This window comes from Limulus polyphemus, unplaced genomic scaffold (genome assembly GCF_000517525.1).
Source record: "Limulus polyphemus unplaced genomic scaffold, Limulus_polyphemus-2.1.2 Scaffold7378, whole genome shotgun sequence".
NCBI classification, from domain to species: Eukaryota; Metazoa; Arthropoda; class Merostomata; order Xiphosura; family Limulidae; genus Limulus; species Limulus polyphemus.
The window spans coordinates 18,815-30,569 of record NW_013672988.1 but is presented as its reverse complement, the minus strand read 5'-3'; the positions used below and the strand labels follow the sequence as shown (position 1 = coordinate 30,569).

The following is an 11,755-nucleotide window of genomic DNA, read 5'->3' as shown; positions in this document are numbered from 1 at the left end:
GTTGCGATGCTAGATTATATAGATGATTTACTACCAAAAATGTTATATGATGTACACCTTTTACTTACTAAAATATTACAATAAACAAAAATTTACAATGCTAGATGGCGTGCACGTTTTACTAACCAAGACGTTACAATGTTAGATCATTTCCTTTGTTTTTCGCTGTAACATTACTCTTAGGTGTGAGATGTTGTGGTGACTCATTTCCTTTGTTTTTCGCTGTAACATTACTCTTAGGCGTGAGATGTTGTGGTGATTCATTTCCTTTGTTTTTCGCTGTAACATTACTCTTAGCCGTGAGATGTTGTGGTGACTCATTTCCTTTATTTTTCGCTGTAACATTACTCTTAGCCGTGAGATGTTGTGGTGACTCATTTCCTTTGTTTTTCGCTGTAACGTTACTCTCAGACGCGTTTTGATCTTCCTTTTTACTCTCTTCTTCATCAATGATGGGTATATTATTGTTGGTAAAAGTAGTTGCTGTGTTTAACTCAGTCCCATTCGTTAGGTGTTCAATACCCCTTATAAAGCCACTGGTCGTCGATAGGTTACAGCTACGTGCTACACTTTCGTCTGCTCGTGTTTCGTTTGGACTGTTTATGTTAAGATAACAGTTCTCCAATTCGCTATATTCACTCATAACACCCAGATGAATATTTCCTCGTGATTTTTTCCTTTTATCGTAGTTCCCATCATTTGTATTAAATCTGGTGTCCATAAAACGTTCTTTGTTTTCCGTTACTACATCTGTTTTTATTGACATTTTAACAGAAAAGTTTCTGGAGTTCCTGTTGTTTGTAACACCACCAGATTTGTCTTTAGAGGCACACTTTTGTTCTACTCTCCATTCTTTGTTCTTGTGAGTGTAATTTTGTACGAACTCATTCCCTTTGATGTTCCTTCTAATATTGAAGTTAGTGTTAAGTTTTGTTTCATCCCTTTGTTCCCCTTCCGCGTTAGTTATATCACCAGTTATTGTTTGATTGTCCAGTTGTTCAATAGTGTTATTCCTTACTTCTGCACAATTCTTGTTTTCTAGACCGTTCCCACTTTTATGAAATAATTTTTGTTTGCTGCGTTTACTTCGTGTAGCATAGTTAACCTTTTCACGGTGTTCATTCCCTCCACCAGAGTTTTCGCTTGTTATAATAGAAAAGATATGACTGGGACACTCTAGCTCTTTCGTTGTCTGTCCTGTCGTGTTCATGGATATATCACCAACAACTTTCCTGCATAAACTATTTTTTTCAGCACAGCCAGTTGTTGAAGTGGTAATTTGATTTGTTAGGTTGGAAATATGAATACCAGAACCTGACTTCTGCTTGCTTCGTACACCTCTGACGCTGTCCACCTCATGTTGTGTGACGTAATTCCTTTTTACGTTTCCTTCTAGTTTAAACATAGAACCATTCTGTTCACTTCTTTCATTTTCTTTTTCGTTTACATTTATGGAAGACAAAACAGCTGCGTTTCTCGTTATCACACTATTTGAGTGCTCAAAATTCATTTTCACATTTTCACTGGTTACCGAGAAAGGTGTGTCGTGACCGTTCGTCATCAGGGTGTCCTTTACAGAAAGAGGAGTATGTTTGGAAGGTCTTCTGTTTCCTTCAGTGTAAGTAAGCTCAGTTAAATTTGAATGAACGTTATTATTTACGGCATAGTCCATTTTTAGGTTTACCCCAGGAAAAATCTTAAAGGTTGAAACTTTTGAAGTTACAGGTACGTTTTTTAAGATGAGGGAATTTTTGGTCTTGTCCCACACTAGCTGGTTAGTGTCGGTAAAATCTCTTTTCAACAGAAAAGGCCTTTTTTGGAAGCTGCCAGTTTCAACAAGTTGTCTCCAGATCTGTTGAAATCGTTTCCATGTTTCTGTTTGTGTTTTGTATTCACGAGACACAGTAAAAGTTGCCTTTTTCCGGGTGATATTTTCTCTGCTTACATCGTCAGGTTGATCTATGAATCTTTCATTATTTTTCCTAGAATCAACAATCGTTTCATACTTCGAACAATTAATTAGTTTCCTTTTCCCATTATGTATTCCACTCTTTCTACCTTTTGTAGCCAAACGGTTAATTCGCCTATTGGTCGTTGTCAATATCTCTCGTTTTGTAAGCTGTGGAACCTTGGATTGATTAATTTTAGCATGTTTTATTTTTTCAGTGGCATTATCTGATCTGGAAAATACTTTCATGTTCTGGACTAACCTAGGTAGTTTTGATGCTTTAGTCAACTTGTTAACGTTCTCAACAAAGCTACATGTTCCATTACTGTGGACAGAGATAGGCCTATGTTGGCCAGAAGTGTATGTATTATAGTCCGATGTAGGCCTTCCTTGACATTTGCTTGAATACAACATAGTGCGTTTAGGGAAAACTTTAGCTGGCTTGATGTTATACCTGCCCTTCTCTTGGCCTGCACGAGACAAAGGGTGCTTCAAATGACCTATAAAGACAGGAAGTCGCGAGCTGGAACAAGACTTGATTTTCTTTACAGATTTTCTACCAGATTTTTTTCTTGTCAACTCTGCAACTTTCCGTTTAGGTAATTTTGAAAAAACTTCTGAAATCAAACATTCTTCACCTTTTTGGGATCCAACTTCACCACGACAATATTTCCTTGCATCAGCCCCTATAATTAGTTTGGTAGCTCCATTGTATACACCATTTTCATCACAGTGTTTCTCTCTACTACTCCCTGTAAACTTTGCATTGGCCTCGTTGGATCCAGCCTCTTCGTTACAGTGTCTCTCTGTATCATTCTCCAAAATAATTGTAGTATCTACATTCGATCTAGTCTCTTCATCACAATGTTCATCCTTTATAAATGTTGTTGTAGCTCGACCTATAATTCCTTGTGTGTTTTGGAATAGCTTTCCACCTTCAACTTTCTCATCAAAATAATCTATTTGTCGTTGTTTTCCTCTAGAATAATTGATATATAAAAATAATAAATTATATTACTGAGAAAATATTACCATATCTAATAATAGATTATATTACTGAGAAATTATTACCATATCTCTACTACGTTCAATTATTTTAAATAAATAGTATAAACGTATAGCATGATTCAAAGAAGCCCTGAGAAACCATTACCCACAATTTCTTTTTATATCTACTCCAAGGAGGATCCATACCAAAAGAAACCCCACTAGAACACGTACCAGTGGTATCTTATTAGTACGTGTGTCGTGTTTGGTACCGCTAAGCTTATGAGTGGGAGTATTGCAGACAAGAATAAAATACGACGTGAATTAATATACGGCAGCTATCACGAGGAAGTTTTGTACCCGGAAAACAAACTGTTAGGTACTCGAGCACATACGCCTGTGAATGAGGGTATGAACTCAGTTTCAAACATGATCCCGAGGGGCCTGAATCATAAAATCTGATGTGAGATTCATACTCCTAGACTTCATGACGTCTGAATAATCTTTAAGGTACATTTTAGTCCTCTCAGTAGGATGAGGACCTTTCTGGGCCATGCTGGGTCCACTTGCCAAGTTGGTCCTTCTAGCTCCAAAAAAATTGGAAGGATTTTAAGGACAAATAAACACACGACCCAAATTAATACAGGATGACACCAGTTTTACGTTGGTCAAATTAGTGATTAACGAACTAAAAAAATGAGTTTTTCTTTTTCATAAAGGTAAATGTTTTTTTTAACCAAAATATAAAGATAAAAGTTTGATGTGTTTCCTAACTATTTACAACAACATTTGCAGTCAATAAGTATGTCAGATAATTCGTTTGCTACGTGTGGACATAAGCTATTATTTGTCATTAGTATAACCTGGAATGTAACTAGTGGAATCTTTTGAAATTCTTTTGGTGTTTAGTTTCGTTTTCATTTCGCTTTCTTTTTCATTAAAGTTTTATTTTTGTTACATGCGAGCAAAATGTTATACAGACTAATCCTATGCTTTAAACCCCCTTTTAACCAGATTGTGACTCAACCTGATCAGCATTTTGAAGAGGTAACAAATGATCCTCTGTACACTTAGCATTTACTTACTTCATTTGCAATGGCTACAAACCAGATAAAACTGGTTTCCTGATCAGTTTGGATTATTTCATCCTTAACTTCTGGTTAGTTTGCTGTTAACAATAAAAGACTGCTCAGTCAGATTAACGATAATTGAGACACTTAAGCCTAATATATGAAAAAACTAAAATAATTTTCATACATTTGTCTAGATAGAAAATATAGACATATTAACCTGCGTTTATCTTACTGGACTAGAAATTTCTGTAACTGTAACTACACAATCACTACTATTTAACACACATTTGAATCAGTGAGCAAAGAAACGTTATTCATTTTTATAAGAAAAATTGTAATAAAATTGATAGTTTTTTATTGTTTACCATTCATTTATTTTAGTTTATTTTGAAGGACTCTTGAAATTAATAGTTTAGCTTATCATAGGCGTTACATAAAAATAAATAGGTTGAGAAAGAGAGAGATGTAGTTCATTAACGAATGTGATTATACACTACAATGACAGAAATAATAAACACATTTCAGTAATTCGGGATCCATCTGATAACACTCTCAAATTGTCTAACGATCTTCTTTTTAGCTAAATAAAAAATGTATGGGTAATTGCATCGCTTTGTCAACATATCTTAGACCTTTGTTTGATGGAAGATTTTTCTAAAAAAACAAAACAAGTCTCCTCCTATCAAAATCGGTATGAAGTGAAGAAAAGCAGTTAGAGCGAGGGTTTATTTAGACAAGTTTTAATTTTTATGATGTGGTATTTCCAGGTGAAATTGATTTCCTTCAAGATTGAGTAAGATAGGTCCGTATTCTAGAGTTGTAGGCCAGGAAGATGCAATATGACAGAGTCACATTCTCACAACTTTGTTATATAATGTGCTATCATCCTTTACAGATTTTTCAAGTTCTTTAACCATTTCAGCAAAGTATAATCCATTTAAATTGCGAACCTCCTAACATACAAGTAGTGTCGATAGTGGTGACTTTGCTTAGAGGGCCTGACATCGTGAGAGATTATCAATGTTCAGGTCACTCCTGTATCAACCATGAACTCGATCTCTTGCCTATACAGGCATGTACTGAGCTAAACCCAACTCCAAGAGACCTGGGCTGACCACTGAACATTTCAGAAAATGCTGTTTGCCGTGCTCTCCAAATTGCTGTCCAGACCTGGCTTTTCTAGAGCCTTAGTGGCAGTGGTTATTATTTGATGCTGGATCTTCTGAATCTGTTCAGCTGTCAGTCAAAAACAATAGCGTTGCATACCTTGCTCCTTGGCAAGGTATGGGCAGTTCATTTGAAAATGACCCAACTTTTCACAAGCAAATCAGATCCTCTCTTCCAGAGTAACGTCAGGGAAGAAGCACAGATTGCATGGAAGGGCTAGGATTGCTCATTCACTGTGTACCACGATGTTATTGTATTGTGGTGCTGGGATGTGTTGGTGGCTGGTTAACTTTCAGAATGTAGGTGTTTGTGTAAGATAGTCTGTCAGAGACGTATCCACAGCAAGCTTCTTTTTCTCTGATTACTGGGTAAAAGTTATCACTTTATTCCTTATCATGATAAAAACTGTCTCTGTAAGGGTGAGAATCTCTCTCACACCCAAGTGATGTCTGTTCATTTCTGTGGATAGTCTCTAAATGGATTTACCCAATAGGATGTCTTATCCAGCTGTAGAAGTCTTTGTTGGGTATGTGTTACAATACAAGTAGGGTAAATCGTCTACATATGCAGTCAAGCTCTAAGTGTTACCACTCCTCTGAGCCTAGAACTCAAACCAATGGATTGGCTGGTTTTCCACGGAGCTTAACTGTCGGCAAAATTCAATTATGACTGTCTCATAGTCCCATAGTTGTGCCTTACTTAAGTGTTTTATGGAATTTTGTTCTAGAACATTCAAGTTTCTGATTAGACATTGGATTGCTAGTTCTGGAGACCTGCCATTCTAAACAGTTACTTGCCTGAAATTCTTCAGGAAGTTGTGGAAATGGTCAAAATCTTCTTTTGCCTTAAAAATCGGGGCAAAGCTGCTTTGCCTAACTCGGGATTCTGTGTTTGTGGCCAAACCATCTTCTTTGGGAATTGTTAGTAAATATTTGACTGAGTTGTAGTTAGCATACTCAGGGACTCTGATCCTATGACGAGTAGACAGTCCCTGGTCAGGGCTTGTATAACAACAAATTGTGCTTAGTAGCACATTTATTGGCACATCTCAACCCCAAGTTTCTCTGTGATCCATAGTCATCTTTACAAAATACCTTCTGGTTCAGAGACTCGAAAATGTCTCAACAGTCAGGAAAATAGCTCTTACTGATAGACTTCGAGTCTCAGGTGGCTTACGAGAGATGAGGTTGGGAACAGTCTGGAAGTCCTGTGTAGATTGGTCCATATGATGTCAGACTCACCAGATGCCATTCAATTGTGTTGATCCGCTGTTTTCCATGCTTCCAGCACACTGAGATAAATGTTCAGAAGAAATAATCATCCTGCTGTGCTGCGTGCACCAGAGGGTTTGGCTGATTTTCCTGAGTTTATGACTGTAAAGAGAATGAAGTCGTAGTCATTCGTAGCATCGGTGAAAGCCCTCAGTGCAGGATAGGATTTCTCTTAGATACAACAATTCTCTCGGAAAACTATATCTCTTCACTGACCAACTCTCCCTCTTGGTCTAGTCCCTCTTGCGGAAAATGTGAGTTTTTAAGAAAGAGGTGTTTTTTTTTAATTTGATAAAAGAAGAGTTAACGTTGCTGGCAATATACACGTCAGCAGAAAACAAAAACTCTACAATAAAATCCTGTGGTCACGATTGTGCAAAGAAATTTAAAGGACAAAAATGTAAGCACACAGTGAAAACAGTCTTTATTTCTAACACAAAATAAGAGTGTGTCCCTGTGCTTTGTTTCAGCACAAATAATGATCGCCTTACTGGAGAACTATAACTCTTCCCTAAGTAGTTTATTTTCCATAAACTTGCTGTGTTCAGTTGAGTTAGGATGTTCCAGTCTGAGAAAGCAACACGTGACCAGCGCTACTACGCACATTACACGTAATTCCTATCAGAAAATAAGGGAGACTGTAACCTCAAGATATCACTTGACCTACTATCAGAGAAAACTGCTGTCCAGTTTCATAAACTAAGATCAACTTTACAGCTATCTTCCCCACAGGTAGACAAAGTGTTACCTTTGAGAAATAAAACAGAACAATAGGTAGCTAGAGAGAAAGAAATTTAACAACGTTTTTGATCAACATGTTATATGAAAACTGCACATCCTAGAAAGCGTGAAACATTCTGAAAAATTCTATATTAAAGTAAGAAGGTATGATACACATGGTATGAAATGGTTTTAAACCAATAAAATATGACAGCTAAACAGTGATTAGTCAGGAGATTAGTTTGAATTAGAAAGGTGTGCTTGTGTGTTTGTGATAAAGTGGAATTTACTAGAAATGAAAAAGAATCAAAGTAATTGCAATATTACATATCTGAGAGGGAGCTTCACGACAGTGGAGTAACAGTAGCATCTCTATTATATTAATTTATAGGTCATAATCACAGATCAAACAGGCTTCAAGCATCCGAATATTAGTACTGCAATATAAAAGTAATTATACGATTATCGCGAATTTCACGATTTACCAACTCATACCGTGACAGTTATTGTCAAGCAGTTTTTCTTATATAAATAGCTTCTCAATCACTACTAAGTCTGTGGTATCGCACTTAACCTGAAAAGTCTTATATTGGACGAAAGGCCTCTTCGGCACTAATATGACAGATATGGTGTGGTTGACATATAATACACTCTTCTGTACTTTCACTCAGAAGTTATTATTAATAAATTTGACGAATCTCACATCAGCAGCTCTTGTTTGTTTGAAGCTAAGCACAAAGCTACACAATGGGCTATCTGTGCTCTGCCCACCACGGGTATCGAAACCCGGTTTCTAGCGTTGTAAGTCCACAGACATACCGCTGTGCCGCTGGAGGGCTCAACGGTTCTCTTCCAATAGGTTTTAGCGCTAATGTAATATGAATAATCAACTTTCTTAAATTTATCTACAATATATATAAAATAACTGGTTTCATTAAACACAGACTGATAAAGATTGATTGATAAGTAATAACTTAGTGAGATCTATTTCCTAAAATGAATACTTGTTATTAAAACACTTAGTTATTTTTATTAAAGTTCAAAATCACCTACAATTATTTATTTATTTGCGTTGAAATTTAAGTTCTTATCTATTATTATGCTAAACGTATTACGTATTTGATTACGTATTCAAAATGATCTACTTGGGTATTTGAAGTAAATGTAAAATGTATTGCTTTTCATTTGACCAATAAACGAAGCTATGAAGAAATAGCAAAGTTTTCTTTATGCATAAAATAAGACTATTTAAATTTATGAGTAAAATGTGTGGTTATAAAATACTAGAACTAAAGACGTTTTTAAAAAGATAGCAATTAATAACGTTACTCGGTTTTTGCTTCCATGGGGATTGGAGTTGAATCTGTTGAACTCTTTATTGATCTACTGACGTGTTGACTTCCACTTCCAGATTCGTATAAACTGTTGGTTATTTTTGATCTTCTACTGAAACCTTGAAATACAGCCCCACGCTCTTTCTTGCTGATCTCCGCTGATTCAGCCCTTCTCCTGGAAATAGTTTCGTTGTTCATTACTCCACTTTCGCCTCCTGGTGATATAAGATTCTCTGTTAAAGGCGACGGTAGTCCACTACTAAGGTTGTAAGGGCTGGCGTCAGATGGCGAGACTATCGAATAAGACACTATTATTAAGCCCCATTACTGTACATCAGATATGTATACTACGTTCATTTTTTAATGCGTCTGATGTGTCATGGTAAAAATCATTGTATAAAAATTAAGATGCACCCCCGTCATTTATACACAGAACAACTTACTGCAAACAAACTTCTCGTATTTTGTTTCGTTGTTTGTTTATTGTTAAGCACATAGCGATACAATGGACTATCTTTGATGTCCCTACCAAGATTATTAATGAAATCGTGATAATATTCACCCGAAAAGCCGTCTCGAAGAATCAGATCTAGCAGTATAAGTTCTGTGGGGTCGCAAAGAAGCTCCGACCCCTTACATTATTAACATGGAGAGTGAATACTGCTTCCATATTTCAAGTGTACATTTTACTATTTTGCATTCAACTCATCTCAAGATTCATGCAAACAAGTCACGACATTAAACATTTTTATCGTATGCTAATTTTCAAAATGTACGTAATGCTTGTTTTCCATTTGTCTATAATGTAAGTACTTGACTTTATGAGTAACACACAGAGTAAATACCTAGTATGCAACTTTGGTAAGGTTATACGTTATCAACTTATTGCGCAAACACCACTCATCTGATGAGGCGCAAACAAGAGTATCCGAGGCTCATCCGACGTCTAGTACTGTCTTCATCTTACTATTATATTTATATCCGTCTTCATCTATATAAATATAATAGTACTGTCTTTATCTATGTAAACATAATAGTACTGTCTGTTGTATGTCCAAGTAACTACTTCGCAGGGCGTGGATGGATGTTCACCAAAATTGGTTTATAGGTTTATTGGGTCCATGCGGGGTACATTCAAATTTTCAGTTTTGCAGTTTTTATGTGGTTTTGGGGATTTTTACCACTACTTCGACCCCTGTAGATGGATCTTCACCAAATTCGATTTGTTGGTTCTATATGAAGATGCATGCAAATATGCTGTTTCATATTTTGCAGTTTTTATGGGGGTTTTGCAGTTTTTACAATTGCATATAAGGGAAGCAGCTTTTCATGTCCTAAGCTAACCTTTCATTAATTAAGAACTTACATAAATTCCGTCCAGGAGACGAGTACTCCAGCTGGTTATAAATAAAGTTTTTATCACTAGCTTAAAGTTCTAGTAACGTTAGTGCTTTACAATAATATACCTCACCATAATGATTATTTGTACTTCAAATTAATTAATAAACACAGTAGGGTAAGGAAGATCATGGCGGCTCCCTACTTCTAGGTTTAGCATCACACAACTGGCAACAGACAACATATTTCTATTGTTGCCTGCTACCCCTGGCAACCACTATCAACGAAAGTTCTTTTTATATACAAGTTATATCATACCAAACAAACAAGTATTTAAAATAACTTACTACAACAAACAATTCTCTGCTTATGAAGAGTCTTTATAAAAAAAAGGAACACAAATCTGGAAATAATACACAACAGCTGAAAGAAAAAAGATACCTCATTATACTGTGTATTGTAGCCACTTCACTAGTATGGCCTATAAATACGTTTGGTTAATCTTACATCTGAAGAATTGTGATTCACTATTAAAAACGTATTTCTTCAGATAACAAAATTCACAGCTACAGAAATCTTTTTTTTTTATGTTCACCGTGTAATCAAATTTATTGAAAACTTACTACTTCCATCTTGCGACCTTTGACCTTGAATGTCTATTAGTTCATCCACACCACTGTCCTCTTCCTGTAGCCATGATGAACGTCTTGTATTCTGGCTTTCTTTTATATAAATCTCAGGATCGGATGCCTAAAACAAAGTTATTAATTTGGTCGTAGATATCTTTTTGGAAAATCAACAAAACTGTATGCTATTAGTTTCAGGTTTTGAAAATTAGCAAAATAAAACAAAAATGACCTTCAGTGTTCGCTGTAATTTGGATTTCATAATTAAGATTCGTAGATATTAACAAAACATAATGTAATTTTAAAGAAAATATATTATGAACTTGTCTCACTACAGATGTCAACACTGGCCAAAGATTTGTATTAGTAAATATGTAAAACTTTACCCAGGTGTTTAACTTACTACAGATGTGAAACACTGGATAAATCTATGTCTTACTAAAGGTGTGATATAATGAAGAAAGCTTTATCTTATTAAATATGTGATATAATGAAGAAAGCTTTATCTTATTAAATATGTGATATAATGAAGAAAGCTTTATCTTATTAAATATGTGATATATTCATAAAAGCTTTATGGTCTTAACACAAGCCAAATCTTTATTTTACTCAGCATGTGAAACATTGATCAAGTCTTTATCTTATTAAAAGATTTGAAATATTGGACAAAGACTTGTCATACTAAAAATGTCAAAAATTGGCCAAATCTTTGTCTTATTAAAACTTGAAAACACTGCCAAACCTATGTCTTCCTAAAGCTGTGACTTATTGGCCAAAGCTTTGTTTATCTTTGTTTTCTTAAAGATGTCATTTATTGGCCAAATCTTTGTCTTTCTAAAGCTGTCATTTATTGGTCAAATCTTTGTCTTTCTAAAGCTGTGATTTATTGGTCAAATCTTTGTCTTTCTAAAGCTGTGATTTATTGGTCAAATCTTTGTTTATCTTTGTTTTCTTAAAGATGTCATTTATTGGCCAAATCTTTGTCTTTCTAAAGATGTCATTTATTGGCCAAATCTTTGTCTTTCTAAAGCTGTGATTTATTGGTCAAATCTTTGTCTCATTAATAAAATGCGTTCTACTTTCGTGCACGTTTAACAAAATACTGGATAATGTATATTACTAAAATCCAAACATTTTATCCCTAATAGATAATGTATATTACTAAAATCCAAACATTTTATCCCTAATGGATAATGTATATTACTAAAATCCAAACATTTTATCCCTAATGGATAATGTATATTACTAAAATCCAAACATTTATCCCTAATGGATAATGTATATTACTAAA

General features: G+C 35.2%; 1 protein-coding gene across 1 annotated transcript in view; it reads right to left on the bottom strand.

Moving 5' to 3' along the window:
- LOC111089795 overlaps positions 1 to 11,755 on the bottom strand; it is a 39,113-nt gene that overhangs the window by 10,198 nt on the left and 17,160 nt on the right. The window contains exons 5-7 of the mRNA XM_022402889.1: positions 10,462 to 10,588; positions 8,496 to 8,793; positions 193 to 2,927 (exon numbers count right to left, since the gene is read on the bottom strand). Of these exons, the coding sequence (XP_022258597.1) occupies positions 193 to 2,927; positions 8,496 to 8,793; positions 10,462 to 10,588 (3,160 nt within the window). The remainder of the gene's footprint in view (positions 1 to 192; positions 2,928 to 8,495; positions 8,794 to 10,461; positions 10,589 to 11,755) is intronic.